This window comes from Salmo salar, chromosome 16, assembly GCF_965601325.2.
Source record: "Salmo salar chromosome 16, fSalSal1, whole genome shotgun sequence".
Taxonomy (NCBI): Eukaryota; Metazoa; Chordata; class Actinopteri; order Salmoniformes; family Salmonidae; genus Salmo; species Salmo salar.
Window position 1 is genome coordinate 80,404,698 of NC_138306.1, and position 17,842 is coordinate 80,422,539.

General features: G+C 45.7%; 2 protein-coding genes across 2 annotated transcripts; both read left to right on the forward strand.

Annotated features, from left to right (window-relative positions):
• Positions 1–4,838: 4,838 nt before the first annotated feature.
• Positions 4,839–8,846, forward strand: LOC106594175 (uncharacterized). Its single transcript, XM_082962421.1, has 5 exons — positions 4,839–4,865; positions 5,035–6,390; positions 7,729–7,941; positions 8,029–8,129; positions 8,251–8,846. The coding sequence occupies exons 1-2, from the start codon at positions 4,839–4,841 to the stop codon at positions 5,707–5,709; spliced, it is 702 nt and encodes a 233-aa protein (XP_082818547.1). The 3' UTR covers positions 5,710–6,390; positions 7,729–7,941; positions 8,029–8,129; positions 8,251–8,846.
• A 128-nt stretch (positions 8,847–8,974) lies between these two features.
• On the forward strand, positions 8,975–14,829 carry LOC106574874 (vesicle transport protein SFT2B). The gene is made up of 8 exons (XM_014151004.3): positions 8,975–9,192; positions 9,410–9,499; positions 9,794–9,879; positions 10,111–10,192; positions 10,489–10,524; positions 10,682–10,740; positions 11,289–11,318; positions 11,865–14,829. Exons 1-8 carry the CDS (start codon positions 9,130–9,132, stop codon positions 11,902–11,904), a joined length of 486 nt encoding a protein of 161 aa, XP_014006479.1. The 5' UTR covers positions 8,975–9,129; the 3' UTR covers positions 11,905–14,829.
• Positions 14,830–17,842: the final 3,013 nt, after the last annotated feature.

Sequence of the window (17,842 nt, forward strand, 5' to 3'; positions counted from 1 at the left end):
AACCGGAAGTTGATAGAGCAGCAGATAGCCAGCGTGCGTTCTGCGACTCACAACAACAACAAAGCTGATGGATTTTGATAATCAACCAAATTAGGCACGTAACTAGCTAACTGGCTAAACATTTGCCTTCTTTTGTCAAACTACGAACTAGCTAACCATGTTTTTCTTATTTTATTTTTTACATCAAGACAAAGACTACATGGTATTTGGTGAGAAGATCCTATCAGATCTTGTCCACCACACCATCAGCGGGAGAGTCTTACCTGGGACAACACATCAGAATCCTAGAATCTCCCCCTTCACTGTGGGCCAAAAGGGGTCCTCCTTTTGACCGAATCATCAAAAGATTCCTTTCAAGTGCTACAGGAGGATACTCCAGAGACAATGGCTGATATTGAGAGGGACAATCAACACACAGATATACTGCAGGTGCAAATAAAACAGGAGGATGGAGACGAGCCTCACGATACAGAGGACCGTCTCAAGAGTTCTAATACCGGAGAACAGAAGCCTTGTCACATCTGCCCTGATTGTGGTAAAAGTTATACCCGTTCGGATAATCTTAAAACACACCAGAAAATTCATATGACAGAGAGGCCGTACCTCTGCTCCGAGTGTGGTAAAGGCTTTACCCGCACAGATCATCTGAAATCACACCTGAAAACACATGAAAGAAAGAAGAAGAAACTTAAACACCCCTGTACTGATTGTGTGAAAGGCTTTGTCCATTTAGAGCAGCTTGAAAAACATCTGGAAAAAAATCACCTTACACACAAGGAAAAGAAACCTCACGGCTGTCCAAGGTGTGATGAGAGCTTTTCTGACCTGGAAGAACTAACAACACACTTGCCAGTACATACTGAAGAGCTGGCGCTCTACTGCTCTGACTGCGGTAAGCGGTTCTTACACAAAGGAAAATTTGAAAGACACCAGAGAGTACACAATGGACAAATGCCATACATATGCACCCACTGTGGGGAGGGTTTTACACAGGCACATAGTTTGAAACATCACCAGCGAATACACACTGGAGAGAAACCCTACCTCTGCAACGAGTGTGGGGAGAGTTTCAGACACGATGCAACGTACAGGAGACACAAGCGCAAACACGAGCTACCACTCTCTGAAAAGAAAACCTATCCTTGCTCAGTATGTGGGAAGACTTTTACCCGCTCCGATGGAGTGATGAGGCATCTGAGGAGGTTCCATTATGGAGAGAGAGCTCTCCAGTGCTCCTGCTGCGACAAACGTTTCTTTCAACAGGACACACTAACCACACACATGAGAATTCACACTGGAGAGAAACCGTACAGTTGCTCTGACTGTGGGAGAAGCTTCTCACAAGATGGCGACCGAAAGAAACACCAGAAGAGGCACCACACTGGAGAGGGCACTTCACCTCTGACCCTCCATGTGGACGGCACAGAGACGCACAAACGCACACTATAACAGAGACATACCCACTAACAGACAGTAACAGGTAGACTCAAGACACAAAAACAGCCCAGTGGGCAAACCAGGTTGCAAGGAAGTTAATAAAGCTTTGGCTTTATTTTTTGTGTTTGTGTGTGTTCGTGTGTGATAGCATGTATTTCTCTCTCTCTCGTTTAGAGTTCATTGGCAAGGCAAATTTTAGCCCAACTTCTCACTGTTTGTAAGATGCTTACTGCTTATTGCAGCTACTTAAGTGATCATCCCCCCCACTCCATTACTCTGTTTCCCCTCTATTCATCCCTCCACTCCGTTACTTCTCTATTCATCCCTCCACTCCGTTACTCCTCTATTCATCCCCCCACTCCGTTACTCCTCTATTCATCCCGCCACTCCGTTACTTCTCTATTCATCCCGCCACTCCGTTACTTCTCTATTCATCCCCCCACTCCGTTACTTCTCTATTCATCCCCCCACTCCGTTACTTCTCTATTCATCCCCCCACTCCGTTACTCCTCTATTCATCCCCCCACTCCGTTACTTCTCTATTCATCCCCCCACTCCGTTACTTCTCTATTCATCCCCCCACTCCGTTACTTCTCTATTCATCCCCCCACTCCGTTACTTCTCTATTCATCCCCCCACTCCGTTACTTCTCTATTCATCCCCCCACTCCGTTACTTCTCTATTCATCCCCCCACTCCGTTACTTCTCTATTCATCCCCCCACTCCGTTACTTCTCTATTCATCCCCCCACTCCGTTACTTCTCTATTCATCCCCCCACTCCGTTACTTCTCTATTCATCCCCCCACTCCATTACTCCATTACCCCTCTATTCATCCCCCACTCTGTTACCCCTCTATTCATCCCCCACTCTGTTACCCCTCTATTCATCTCCCACTCTGTTACTCCTCTATTCATCCCCCCACTCCGTTACTCCTCTATTCATCCCCCCACTCCATTACTCTGTTACCCCTCTATTCATCCCGCCACTCCGTTACTTCTCTATTCATCCCCCCACTCCGTTACTTCTCTATTCATCCCCCCACTCCGTTACTTCTCTATTCATCCCCCCACTCCGTTACTTCTCTATTCATCCCCCCACTCCATTACTCCTCTATTCATCCCCCCACTCCGTTACTCCGTTACTCCTCTATTCATCCCCCCACTCCGTTACTCCTCTATTCATCCCGCCACTCCGTTACTCCTCTATTCATCCCCCCACTCCGTTACTCCTCTATTCATCCCTCCACTCCGTTACTCCTCTATTCATCCCTCCACTCCGTTACTCCTCTATTCATCCCCCCACTCCGTTACTCGGTTACTCCTCTATTCATCCCCCCACTCCATTACTCCTCTATTCATCCCCCTCACTTCATTACTCCGTTACCCCTCTATTCATCCCCCACTCTGTTACTATTACCCCACTATTCATCCTCCCACTCCGTTACTTTGTTACTCCTCTATTCATCCCCCCACTCCGTTACTCCGTTACTCCTCTATTCATCCCCCCACTCCGTTACTCCTCTATTCATCCCCCCACTCCGTTACCCCTCTATTCATCCCCCACTCCGTTACCCCTCTATTCATCCCCCACTCCGTTACTCCTCTATTCATCCTCCCACTCCGTTACTCCTCTATTCATCCCTCCACTCCGTTACTCCTCTATTCATCCCCCCACTCCGTTACTCCTCTATTCATCCCCCCACTCCGTTACTCCTCTATTCATCCCCCCACTCCGTTACTCCTCTATTCATCCCCCCACTCCGTTACTCCTCTATTCATCCCCCCACTCCGTTACTCCTCTATTCATCCCCCCACTCCGTTACTCCTCTATTCATCCCCCCACTCCGTTACTCCTCTATTCATCCCTCCACTCCGTTACTCCTCTATTCATCCCTCCACTCCGTTACTCCTCTATTCATCCCCCCACTCCGTTACTCGGTTACTCCTCTATTCATCCCCCCACTCCATTACTCCTCTATTCATCCCCCTCACTTCATTACTCCGTTACCCCTCTATTCATCCCCCACTCTGTTACTATTACCCCACTATTCATCCTCCCACTCCGTTACTTTGTTACTCCTCTATTCATCCCCCCACTCCGTTACTCCGTTACTCCTCTATTCATCCCCCCACTCCGTTACTCCTCTATTCATCCCCCCACTCCGTTACTTCTCTATTCATCCCCCCACTCCGTTACTCCTCTATTCCACCCCCCACTCCATTACTTTGTTACCCCTCTATTCATCCCCCACTCTGTTACTCCGTTACCCCTCTATTCATCCCCCACTCTGTTACTGTTACCCCTCTATTCATCCCCCCGCTCCATTACTCTGTTACCCCTCTATTCATCCCCCACTCTGTTACTGTTACCCCTTTATTCATCCCCCACTCCGTTACCCCTCTATTCATCCCCCACTCCGTTACTCCTCTATTCATCCTCCCACTCCGTTACTCCTCTATTCATCCCTCCACTCCGTTACTCCTCTATTCATCCCCCCACTCCGTTACTCCTCTATTCATCCCCCCACTCCGTTACTCCTCTATTCATCCCCCCACTCCGTTACTCCTCTATTCATCCCCCCACTCCGTTACTCCTCTATTCATCCCCCCACTCCGTTACTCCTCTATTCATCCCCCCACTCCGTTACTCCTCTATTCATCCCCCCACTCCGTTACTCCTCTATTCATCCCCCCACTCCGTTACTCCTCTATTCATCCCTCCACTCCGTTACTCCTCTATTCATCCCTCCACTCCGTTACTCCTCTATTCATCCCCCCACTCCGTTACTCGGTTACTCCTCTATTCATCCCCCCACTCCATTACTCCTCTATTCATCCCCCTCACTTCATTACTCCGTTACCCCTCTATTCATCCCCCACTCTGTTACTATTACCCCACTATTCATCCTCCCACTCTGTTACTGTTACCCCACTATTCATCCTCCCACTCCGTTACTTTGTTACCCTTCTATTCATCCCCCACTCTGTTACTATTACCCCACTATTCATCCCCCACTCTGTTACTGTTACCCCACTATTCATCCTCCCACTCCATTACTCCGTTACCCCACTATTCATCCCTCCACTCCGTTACTCTGTTACCCTTCTATTCATCCCCCACTCTGTTACTGTTACCCCACTATTCATCCTCCCACTCCGTTACTCGGTTACCCCTCTATTCATCCCCCCCACTCCGTTACCCCTCTATTCGTCCACCTCTCTGCCACCTTTCTATTCACCCTTTCTTCATTGGTCTCCCCATTCTCCTTCTCTCTACCCAAAAGAATCCACAAAAACATATGTTTTTGTGGATTCATTTCTATATCTCTAAGCTCCTCCCCTGCACCTCCCCCTGTCAGCCCCGCTTTAACCAGATTACAGAGGATTCTCTGCTATTAACATGCTGTTGGGGCTGTGGCCTGGCAGTGTATTGTGGTGTCCAGCTGAGCCACACACACCAAACAGAGGGTACAGTATGAGAGAGAGAGAACTACCTCGCCACTGATCTGGGTGTGGGGTGAGGGAAACAGGCAGCGATGTGATTGGACAAAGGCACAGCCGCACATCCTTCTATAGCCTCCATCTTCTAGCCTTAGCCTATCGATACTCCTCTCTACCTCAACCCAGCCCTCTGTCTCAGCCCTGCCTCAACCCAGCCCCGCCTCATCCCAGCCCTCTGTCCCAGCCCAGCCCTCTGTCCCAGCCCCGCCTCAACCCAGCCCCACCTCAACCCAGCCCCGCCTCAACCCAGCCCCACCTCAACCCAGCCCCGCCTCAACCCAGCCCTCTCTCCCAGCCCCGCCTCAACCCAGCCCTCTGTCCCAGCCCCGCCTCAACACAACCCTCTGTCCCAGCCCCGCCTCAACCCAGCCCTGCCTCAACACAACCCTCTCTCCCAGCGCTGCCTCAACCCAGCCCTCTGTCCCAGCCCTGCCTCAACACAACCCTCTGTCCCAGCCCCGCCTCAACCCAGCCCTCTGTCCCAGCCCCGCCTCAACCCAGCCCTCTGTCCCAGCCCCGCCTCAACCCAGCCCTCTGTCCCAGCCCCGCCTCAACCCAGCCCTCTGTCCCAGCCCCGCCTCAACCCAGCCCTCTGTCCCAGCCCCGCCTCAACCCAGCCCTCTGTCCCAGCCCCGCCTCAACCCAACCCTCTGTCCCAGCCCCGCCTCAACCCAACCCTCTGTCCCAGCCCCGCCTCAACCCAACCCTCTGTCCCAGCCCCGCCTCAACCCAGCCCTCTGTCCCAGCCCTGCCTCAACACAACCCTCTGACCCAGCCTCTATTCTACTTCAGCCCTCCTCCAGTACTCCCTGGATCCTGAGTGAGCCTCCACTCCCCCCTGCTCCCCATGGCAGATATCATGGACCCAGAGGATACAATTATCATGGACCCTGAGGATACAATTGTAATGGAACCTGAGGATAGAATCGGTACAGAACTGGAGGATAGAATTCTAATGGAACCCGAGGATAGAATCGGAACAGAACTGGAGGATAGAATTCTAATGGAACCTGAGGATAGAATCGGAACAGAACTGGAGGATAGAATTCTAATGGAACCTGAGGATAGAATCGGAACAGAACTGGAGGATAGAATCGGAACAGAACTGGAGGATAGAATTCTAATGGAACCTGAGGATAGAATCGGAACAGAACTGGAGGATAGAATCGGAACAGAACTGGAGGATAGTGTTAATTTATCCAGAAGGTTCTGATGCTGAGGAGCCAGATGGGATTCCTATTGAGCCAGAGGAGCAACAAGAGGGAGATGATGATGAGGAGGAGGATGATAACATCTTTGCCACATGGATGGGCTGCTACAAGAAAGCAGCAGAACAGGAGGACAAGGATAAAGAGGTGGAGAAAAGAGATGCAGTGATAGAGGAGAGGAAGAACAGCTTCGAACGACAAGCTCCACCATGAGCAGACCGGCGGCAATCACTACCCTGTCTAGTGAGTCTGTGTACATGTGAGATGCTGTTGTAATCTGCTTTGTCTTTGGGAGTTGTATACACAGACCAGTAGGAGTGAGTTTTCAGGGGGAGGGTCAGAGCTAGGGCTGCTGGGTTTGACCTCTGACACTCAAGATAACAGTCAGTCACTCCGCTAGGATCCCCTACCACACCACACACCGACCTACCACACACCGACCCACCACACACCGACCCACCACACACCGACCCACCACACACCGACCCACCACACACCGACCCACCACACACCGACCCACCACACACCGACCCACCACACACCGACCCACCACACACTGACCCACCACACACCGACCCACCACACACCGACCCACCACACACCGACCCACCACACACTGACCCACCACACACTGACCCACCACACACTGACCCACCACACACTGACCCACCACACACCGACCCACCACACACTGACCCACCACAGGGCTCTTTAGCTCCTAGCCTGAACCCCAAAGTACAGGTAGATAGCTGTTTCTTCTTCTCAAGCTCAGTGTTATAGGAATTTCAAGGAGAGCAGTCGTAGGGTAAAGTCAATCAAAAATCTTTCCGGTTTATTACAAGTTGCAACAGGGTGACACCACCCAGCACAGAAGCTGAGGAAATGTCTAACTGGCCTCTTGGAGACAGGCCCTTTTATATCCCTATCAGACAGCACCAAATGTTCTGCAAACAGCAGCCTCTTGGAGACAGGCCCTTTTATATCCCTATCAGACAGCACCAAATGTTCTGCAAACAGCAGCCTCTTGGAGACAGGCCCTTTTATATCCCTATCAGACAGCACCAAATGTTCTGGAAACAGCAGCCTCTTGGAGACAGGCCCTTTTATATCCCTATCAGACAGCACCAAATGTTCTGGAAACAGCAGCTAGAGAGATTTGATGGAAGTCAGAACAAAAAGGCAGTGACTGTCAGCCAGAGAAATAAAAGTTGTTACATTGCTTTGTTGTGCCTTAGCTACAGCCAGGGGACAGGGACTAATGGGATTATAATAGGCTACAGAGCAGGAGCATACGTAATTTACACACCTGTGTGTGTGTGTGTGTGTTTACTTGAGTTCCTTGTGTTGGGAATTCAGATTAATTTACTGAATTATCTGTCACTCAACCCCCCCACTCCCCCCTTCATCTCTCTATCTGCTTTTCTTTCCTCCTCTCTCTCTCGTGCACTTTTTTTCTCTCTCTGTGTGTGTGTGTGTGTGTGTGTGTGTGTGTGTGTGTGTGTGTGTGTGTGTGTGTGTGTGTGTGTGTGTGTGTGTGTGTGTGTGTGTGTGTGTGTGTGTGTGTGTGTGTTTCTCTCTCAGGCTCAACTCACAGCGATGATGCAGTTGTCTCGTCTCCACACCACCGCTAGGGCCACGTCACCCGCCAGGCAAAACTCCCGGCAATGCATCTCGTCCACTGACGATCCTGGCTGCCCGATACCAGCCATCCACCGTTCCAGATTCAAATGCAGACGTGGCTCCGCAGGCAGAACGTCATGTCTCCGGGGAGCTTGCTGTGTGTGTGATGGCCAGGTGGGAGTCTTTCTGAGAACAATACTTTAGTCTCATTCCGTTCAATTAACACTTTGTTAAAAGTAAATCTGTGTGTTTGTGTTGCAGAGCGACGCCGATCATGTGTGTGTCTCATCTGCCATGATGACCTGCACAGAGGAGGGAGTGGAATCAGGGAGCTGCACTGCTCTCATATCTTCCACAGCCAAGTAAGAGCAGCTTGAAATCACACACACACACTGTTTCTCTCTCTCACTGTTTCTCTGTCACACACTGTTTCCCCCTCTCACTGTTTCTCTCTCACACTCTTTCTCTCTCTGTCCCCTGAAGTGTGTATATAAGAGTGGCTGTGGAGGAGGCAGGTGTGTTGTGTGCAGGTGGTGCTCTTGCCAGAACCACTCTACTCGGGTCAAAGTACCCTGAGAACCACGTCGAACAGCCTAGAACTGGACCCAACCTCTCACAACTGCATATAGCTGGAAAGAACTGCCTGGACAGAACTACACAGAACCGGGAAGAACTACACAGAACTGATGAGAACCGGTGAAGAACTGCAGAATAACACTCAGAACTGCCTAGCGTTGTAATGAACCGTGCAGAACTGCTTAGATACGGACAGAACTTATCCCTTAAATCTCTGTATCTAGAGTGCTGTGCTGAGAGAGAGGGAACGAGAGAGAGAGCTCTCTTCTCTGTATTCCCCCAAATCCCAATAATCCAGTATCTTTTAAAATTGTTTGTGTGATAGTGTATGAGTGAAATGTATGGATGTTTTACTTATAATTATCAATTCAACATGTTTATTTCAAGATTTTGTTTGTTTAGTCGGTAAGGGCATTTACATTTTTACATTGTATCCCATCTACGTCTTTGTTTTCTCCTAGTCATTGAATAAAATACTTTGGTTGTTCTAATTGTAAAATGTATACTAAGTTGTATCATCATTATTACTGTGTACTCCTGTGAAGGTTTCCACCACAAATATAAGGCTGTGCTGCCCCCTTCTCTGATTGTGGTACTGCAGTTATCCCCAGCCCGCCTCGTCTCCGTGGTTACACACTGGCGGAAGTTACCGCAATCCACCTGTTGCACTTCGAACAGCAAAAATACCTCGACAAAATCGATATTTGTCCTTGTTAAAAACTAAGCCAATCGAAGCCACGGGAAAGTTCTAGAACCACTAGCTACATTCTATCCCTGTCAACTTTAATGGACAAACTAAAGAAAGTTTTGAGTGGCCAAGATAACAATGATGACGGCGACATATTGCAAGTAGGTACTTTTTCTAGCTAGCTAGCTACTATGTTATTTACCTTAAATAATATCTAGCTAAGTTTGGCTTTATCGCTTAGCCGTTTGCAAAGCATGCTTTATCTACGTTACGAGTACAGTTGCTTAGCAATAACGTTAGCTAGAAACACTTGTCTAGCTAGGTCAATGATGGTGTTTTCTAGCTATGTTGTTTCTAAATGGTCCGGTGTTGAAACAGGCGGCGAACCACGCCTCCACCCTGGGCTGGGGCACGCGCATGAAGGGCTTTATCGCGTGTTTCGTGCTCGGGGTCTTGTGTTCGATTCTGGTGAGTCGTCATCTCTCTCCCATTTCAGCATTGCTCTGACTGTCAATGACGTGTGTCACTCAGTTGTGTTTCCCAAACCTCTCTCAGTAAGCCAGTACACATAGATATGTATTTATTCCAGAAAGTATGGAGGGGTTGATCTCGGAGAAATTAAAATCTGTGCATAGAGGTCTAGACACTAAGGGCAAGTTGATCGTGTCTACAGTAGAATAGGAGTCATTTGGGACCAATTGATAGTGTCTACAGTAGAATAGGGGCCGACGCTAAATTGTTCATGCTCTCACCTGGTGGCAGGGGACATGCTTGCTGTGGATTCCAAGGGTTGGTCTGATTCTGTTTGCTGTGTTGTACACATTCGGCAATGTTGCCTCTCTGTGCAGGTGAGTAGAGCGTTGTTGAGTGTGAGTGTGTGTATATGTGGCTTATGTGGGAATTTAATAAACAGTTAGGCCTATTTTATTGTATCCCTGGGACCCTCCCCAGATCAAAGCTGACATTGTTCTTGTCCAGTTTAACACCTAAGGTGCACATGATACAGCTATCAAATTTGTAGTGCATTTGAACATTACTACAAATAAGTAAGTTTAGTAAAATAATGTGTGTATTCTCAGCACTATGTTCCTGATGGGACCCCTTAATCAGCTGAAGAGGATGTGTGCCAGAGAAAGAGCGCTGGCCACAGCTATCATGCTGGTGAGATCACACACACACACACACACACCCATGTTTGTTTTACCGTCCTTGTGGGGACCAAAACACGTATTCCCTTTCAAAATACTATTTTCCATAACCCTAACTCCTAATTCTAACCCCTAAGCCTAAAATAGCTTTTTTTCTTGTTGTGACCAACAAACTATCCCCACTTGTCAAAATTGTCCTTGTTTTACTATGCTTGTGAGGACTTCTGGTCCCAACAAGGATAGTAAAACCAAAAAAACACACAGTTTTTCTGTTCATTAATGACATGCTGATTGTGTCCCTCCTGACAGACCTGTCTGGTGCTAACTATGTGTTCTGCTTTCTGGGTGAGTAGAACGGACACATGATACATATCCTGCACCTGTTGTGTTATCAAATACCTGCAGGCCTTTTTAGCTAGTATGTTACTCATTTAAACTTTGTCTTACATTGTTCTACCTCAAAGTATATCTGAGTCCTGAGTGCTTCTCTCTCTCTCTACAGTGGAAGAATAATGGTCTAGCCTTACTCTTCTGTATTCTACAGTTTCTGGCCTTCGCTTGGTGAGTAATCTCCTTCCTTCCTTTAGTTTGTGTTTGTGTGGTATTACATCCCTACAGTCTGCAGTCTGAGTCACACACACACACACACACACACACACACACACACACACACACACAGAGTTGTTCTGTGCTGAGGGCTTTTTGGCAGGCAGCTCAATGCCAGGTCCTTATTTGTAACTGAAAACAGAGTAATTATGGCCATAGCTTTTAGCCTGGCTAATCACACACGACTAATGCAGCTATCTTTGTTCTCTCAAGCACCTCCTTCACAAAGACAGGAGATGCATTCTCTCTCTCTCTCTCTCTCTCTCTCTCTCTCTCTCTCTCTCTCGCCCACACACACACAGGGGTACACACAGATGTGCAATTAGTTTACAGACATACATAAACACTATTAAAATAACTTACACTGTAACACAACAAACACTCATGCATAAACTCTGTTTTCACAAACTCTCTGCCACTGACACATTTCAGATAAAGACCTATACAGCCCTTTGCTGTGTGTGATGTATGATGCTGACTTATGCTATACTTCTGTGTTTCAGGTATGGCCTGTCCTACATTCCATTCGCAAGGTGAGTGTTGGTTTACAGTAACTGCCGGTCCACCTCTGTCCGTAGCCTTAACTGCCGGTCCACCTCTGTCCATAGCCTTAACTGCCGGTCCACCTCTGTCCATAGCCTTAACTGCCGGTCCACCTCTGTCCATAGCCTTAACTGCCGGTCCACCTCTGTCCATAGCCTTAACTGCCGGTCCACCTCTGTCCGTAGCCTTAACTGCCGGTCCACCTCTGTCCGTAGCCTTAACTGCCGGTCCACCTCTGTCCGTAGCCTTAACTGCCGGTCCACCTCTGTCCGTAGCCTTAACTGCCGGTCCACCTCTGTCCATAGCCTTAACTGCCGGTCCACCTCTGTCCATAGCCTTAACTGCCGGTCCACCTCTGTCCATAGCCTTAACTGCCGGTCCACCTCTGTCCGTAGCCTTAAGCCCTATTCACAGTATTACATCTTCCCTTCCCATTTAGTGATAGTTCAGTCCTAAAGCAAAGGCTTTGAAGTTTTTGAAACATGACTTTGGCGTGTTTATTCTTTTACTAATTATTATTGTTTGTTTGTTCACAGGGATGCCGTGATAAAGGCCTTCTCTGTCTGTCTGAAGTGAGGCTACAAACCTCCCTTTCTCTCTCCCTCTGAGGGGTTATGATGTGTGTGTGTTTGGGGGTTGGCTAAAGCCCTCAACTCTCTGGCAAACACACAGATTCCACACAGGTGTGCTGGACTGGTGCCCACTGAGTAAACACTCGTCAGCGAATGCTTTCCAGAGTAGAAGTGTACCTGAGGTATGATGTTGTGTAGAGGAATCTGTTTGTGAGGGATGCCTTATCTTCTCTGTGGGTGTGTGTGGTGTCTGTGTCCCTTTTAAGGTCAGTGTATATGTGAATTTTGTGTGTTTTTCTACATGGTGAGTCCAGCTCCTCTTAATTTACTGTAGGTGGAGGGTCAATGCACCACCTCTGTCATTTCTCTAACTGTAAATCAAACCAGACCAAAACTATTCAGATCTATGTTGAGGTGCCAACATGGTGTGTCTTCACTAGTTATTTGTGCTGTAGGGGTTTATTCACGTATGTTCACAATGTACAGCTGACTACTGATCATTTCACCGGCTCAGGTCTGGAAATCTGTACAGTCAGATAACCTTTTGCACCTCATCCCAAGTGCACTTACCAGGAGTCTGACTCTAAGGTCCTGCTGTTAAACGTTCTTCTAGCTGGATAGATATACAGTTGAAGTCGGAAGTTTACATACACTTAGGTTGGAGTCATTAAAACTCGTTTTTCAACCTCTCCACAAAGTTCTTGTTAACAAACTATAGTTTGGCAAGTCGGTTAGGACATCTACTTTGTGCATGACACAAGTCATTTTTCCAACAATTGTTTACAGACAGATTATTTCACCTAGAATTCACTGTATCACAATTCCAGTGGGTCAGACGTTTACATACACTAAGTTGACTGTGCCTTTAAACAGCTTGGAAAATTCCAGAAAATTATGTAATTTCTTTAGAAGCTTCTGATAGGCTAATTGACATAATTTGAGTCAATTGGAGGTGTACCTGTGGATGTATTTCAATGCCTACCTTCAAACTCAGTGCCTCTTTGCTTGACATCATGGAAAAATCAAAAGAAATCAGCCAAGACCTCAGAAAATACATTGTAGACCTCCACAAGTCTGGTTCATCCTTGGGAGCAATTTCCAAACACCTGAAGGTACCACGTTCATCTGTACAAGTATAAACACCGTGGGACCAAGTGGGCTGTCATACCGCTCAGGAAGGAGACGCGTTCTGTCTCCTAGAGATGAATGTACTTTGGTGCGAAAAGTGCAAATCAATCCCAGAACCGCAAAGGACCTTGTGAAGATGCTGGAGGAAACAGGTACAAAAGTATCTATATCCACAGTAAAACGAGTCCTATATCGACATAACCTGAAAGGCCCTCAGCAAGGAAGAAGCCACTGCTCCAAAACCACATAAGAAAGCCAGACTACGGTTTGCAACTGCACATGGAGACAAAGACTGTACTTTTTGGACAAATGTCCTCTGGTCTGATGAAACAAAAATAGAACTGTTTGGCCATAATGACCATCGTTATGTTTGAAGGTAAAAGGGGAGGCTTGCAAGCCAAAGAACACCATCCCAAACATGAATCACAGGGGTGGCAGCATCATGTTGTTGGGGTGCTTTGCTGCAGGAGGGACTGGTGCACTTCGCAAAATAGATGGCATCATGAGGTAGGAAAATGATGTGGATATATTGAAGCAACATCTCAAGACATCAGTCAGGAAGTTAAAGCTTGGTTGCAAATGGACAATGACCTCAAGCATACTTCCAAAGTTGTAGCGTTATGGCTTAAGGACAAAGTCAAGGTATTGGAGTCGCCATCACAAAGCCCTGACCTCAATCCCATATAAAATTTGTGGGCTGAACTGAAAAAGCATGTTTAAGCAAGGAGGCCTACAAACCTGACTCAGTTACACCAGCTCTGTCAGGAGGAATGGGCCAAAATTCACCCAACTTATTGTGGGAAGCTTGTGGAAGGCTACCCAAAACGTTTGACCCAAGTTAACAATTTAAAAGCAATGCGACCAAATACTAATTGAGTGTATGTAAACTTCTGACCCATTGGGGATGTGCTGAAATAAATAAAAGCTGAAATAAATCATTATCTCTACTATTATTCTGACATTTCACACTCTTAAAATAAAGTGGTGATCTTAACTGACCTAAGACAGGGAATTTTTACTAGGATTAAATGTCAGGAATTGTGAAAAACTGAGTTTAAATGTATTTGGCTAAGATGTATGTAAACTTCCGACTTCAACTGTACATGCTGAAAAAAAGAAGGGAAGAACTGCTTCAAGTGCTCCTGAATCTTTCACCTTTTATTTAAAACGTCTGTTTTGTTATTTTTATTTCAACTCTGTCTCCTGTAAACATGTCTAACTGCTGTTTTAACTCTTTCATGGTTAGTACTATATCTGTTTTCTGGGCAGAATTAAAATATACATTCTGGCTTCAGCATGCCCTAGTCACGACCATTAAAAAACCCTCTCACTGGGGTTGTGTGACTTTTATGTTAACTTGCAAAAAAGAAATGCCTTACTTTACATGATTTAAACCAGGGAATCACTGCTTTAAAAAAAATATATATATACTGTAACTCCCCTGAGTGGTCTCTGTTTCATAAAACCCTCCCTATAGATGGTTGTTTCATCTGCAGAAAAACATGTATGATGCTATTAAACACTTGTTTTATAGAATAACATATGTTCTATATTCAGGATACATTGTTTTAGGACTATGGTTAGTCTACTTGTCTAATATGAGCGCAGGTAGTTACAGGTTTGGAAATAGTTTTTGTACCATCGTGATTTAAAAAGTATCTGGAGATTCAACACTTTTAAAGTGTAACGATCATTTAGCGATGTTGTAGGCTAATAATGTATGACTATGAATCATGTTTCATATGTTCTTGTCATGTTTGTGTGACACCATCTTACAACCGAAATAAACATTTTCAAACTATATTGTGGAGTGTTTTTAATGTGCAAGAGTGAGCGAGTTGTACCACCTGTTTTGCCTTCCTTGGCTTTGTATTTTCTGATGGGGTCACAGCCACACACACAAACGCATTCCTTGTACAAAAGGTCTGAGGTGTGTATTGTGGGTTTATGATTTGGTGCGTTTACCTGTGCTTTGCTTCCCACCTTTTGATATTTGCCTCGCGCTCAGTTAATGACGCTCCTTTATGCGTTGTAAATCAGTAAAGCCCCTAATCTCCGCTCGCCGCCCGCCGCTGATTAAAAAAAATCTTTCTCCAAACACACGCAGCTGCGAGCTCACAAGGCCGTTCGGTCACACCGCCAGCTCGCGGGGATCGGGTGTCGCTATAGGGGCCCTTCTGGATACTGACCGTTCCGTGTGCTCTTGTTCTTCCCTCCTCGGGTGGGGCACGGAGCTTCCACTGTGCACAAACTAGTTGAATCAACAGCAGTTCGAGAGCTTGGTTCTACCTGAAAAAGATGATTCTGAGATAATTGGCTTTAAAGTTCCGAACCCTCATTGGTTTGAATAGTGTCAGAAATAAATAGTATTATTTTGAACTGAACATGTCATTGAGGTATTTAGACTACTGTATATGTAGAGACCATTGAACTGAACAAGTCATTGAGGTATTTAGACTACTGTATAGGTAGAGACCATGAGGTATTTAGACTACTGTATATGTAGAGACCATTGAACTGAACAAGTCATTGAGGTATTTAGACTACTGTATATGTAGAGACCATTGAACTGAACATGTCATTGAGGTATTTAGACTACTGTATATGTTGAGACCATTGAACTGAACATGTCATGAGGTATTTAGACTACTGTATATGTAGAGACCATTGAACTGAACAAGTCATTGAGGTATTTAGACTACTGTATATGTAGAGACCATTGAACTGAACAAGTCATTGAGGTATTTAGACTACTGTATATGTAGAGACCATTGAACTGAACATGTCATTGAGGTATTTAGACTACTGTATATGTAGAGACCATTGAACTGAACATGTCATTGAGGTATTTAGACTACTGTATAGGTAGAGACCATTGAACTGAACATGTCATTGAGGTATTTAGACTACTGTATATGTAGAGACCATTGAACTGAACATGTCATTGAGGTATTTAGACTACTGTATATGTTGAGACCATTGAACTGAACATGTCATGAGGTATTTAGACTACTGTATATGTAGAGACCATTGAACTGAACAAGTCATTGAGGTATTTAGACTACTGTATATGTAGAGACCATTGAACTGAACAAGTCATTGAGGTATTTAGACTACTGTATATGTAGAGACCATTGAACTGAACATGTCATTGAGGTATTTAGACTACTGTATATGTAGAGACCATTGAACTGAACATGTCATTGAGGTATTTAGACTACTGTATAGGTAGAGACCATTGAACTGAACATGTCATTGAGGTATTTAGACTACTGTATAGGTAGAGACCATTGAACTGAAAAAGTCATTGAGGTATTTAGACTACTGTATATGTAGAGACCATTGAACCGAACATGTCATGAGGTATTTAGACTACTGTATATGTAGAGACCATTGAACCGAACAAGGCTGTGTCAATAACTACATGTTAAATAAATGCAGATACAACCGTATAGTCCCAAACTCTAAATTTGTTTAGACAACACACACTAGGCTACATTAGTGTAGTCCACATGGACTGGTCTCTGAGCCAAGTAGGTCGTCAGACCAAGAGTAGAGGGAAATGTTCTGGGAAGCATTTTACGTTTTCAGTCGTTCAAACTTTAACAACATAGTTTCCGTTGAATATGCTTAAGAGCAGGAACTTGAATTATTATCCGAAAAAATAGCCGTATGAAATGCCCTAGGCTATATTTAATTTTCTTCAGAAGCTTTTCTGTCGTTTTGGAAGAGAGGGAGGCTTGTTCAGTCCGTGCGCTAAAAGCATCTGATTCCACTCCTTGCCAAGAGCACCGGTAGTTAGACCATTAACCGTAGTCACGGATAATGATTTATATAATAAGGCTATAGGCCCACGACTGTGACGTTTGTCTTTTTGTGGAATTGTGATCATTCTGAACGGAAAAGCCAGTCACCTAGACTTCTGGCCCCCTCCAGCATGGTCCTTCGCTGTCCATGGTGCTGAAAGTGTGTGCCTGAAAAGTCATCATGCTGACAAAAGTGGTAAAATAGACGTATGGTATTTCAATGCAAGTTGAGAGAGAGAGAGAGAGAGAGACTGATATTATGGCCTGAAGACTTAAAGGGGCTATCCTTAGCCTAGTTGAAACAATAACAAAGCCACATCCTGCCTCTGTTTTGGTAAAAAGCTGAGGGATGTGCCTGGGAAATGTAACCACTCTCAAATTCATAGACGAAGCTATGGATGCAAGGACTGATCATCCAATATATCCAAATTGTAGTTTTAAGCATGTTTTGAGGTTATAGGCTACAGTGTTTGTTTACATTTACAATGTTTACAAGCTTAAAGTTTGGGTTATGTTGAGGTTTTACAGTTGAACTAAGATTATGAGGCATTTACACGTTATGTTCTTCAAGAATCAATGGGGTATGTAACATTCATTTATAAGTCCACAATTAGATGTAGGACTGCAGATTGACCCTTTAAGGTCTAGGCTAGCTCGTCAAAAAACTCTCTCAAACTCTCTCTCCCTCCCTCTTCCTCTCTCTCACTCCCTCTTCCTCTCTCGCTCTTCCTCTCTCCGTCTGACAAATGACGCTCTATAAATGGTAAATTAGTGACAGTTGATCACATGACCGTCCGGCCGAACCTGTCTTGTGCTCGGCACCAGTGTCGCATTGATTTTCAACTGCAGTTTCTAATCCTCATGGCTAAAACCCCCACATGGGAATTCATTTGTTTTATTTAAATTTAACCGATTCTAACGAGTTTTTTTCCACATCACCTGCTGAGTGAGAAATTTGTGAGTAAGATATTTGTTTTACCTCATTTTAAACTTTCCTTAGAGAAAACA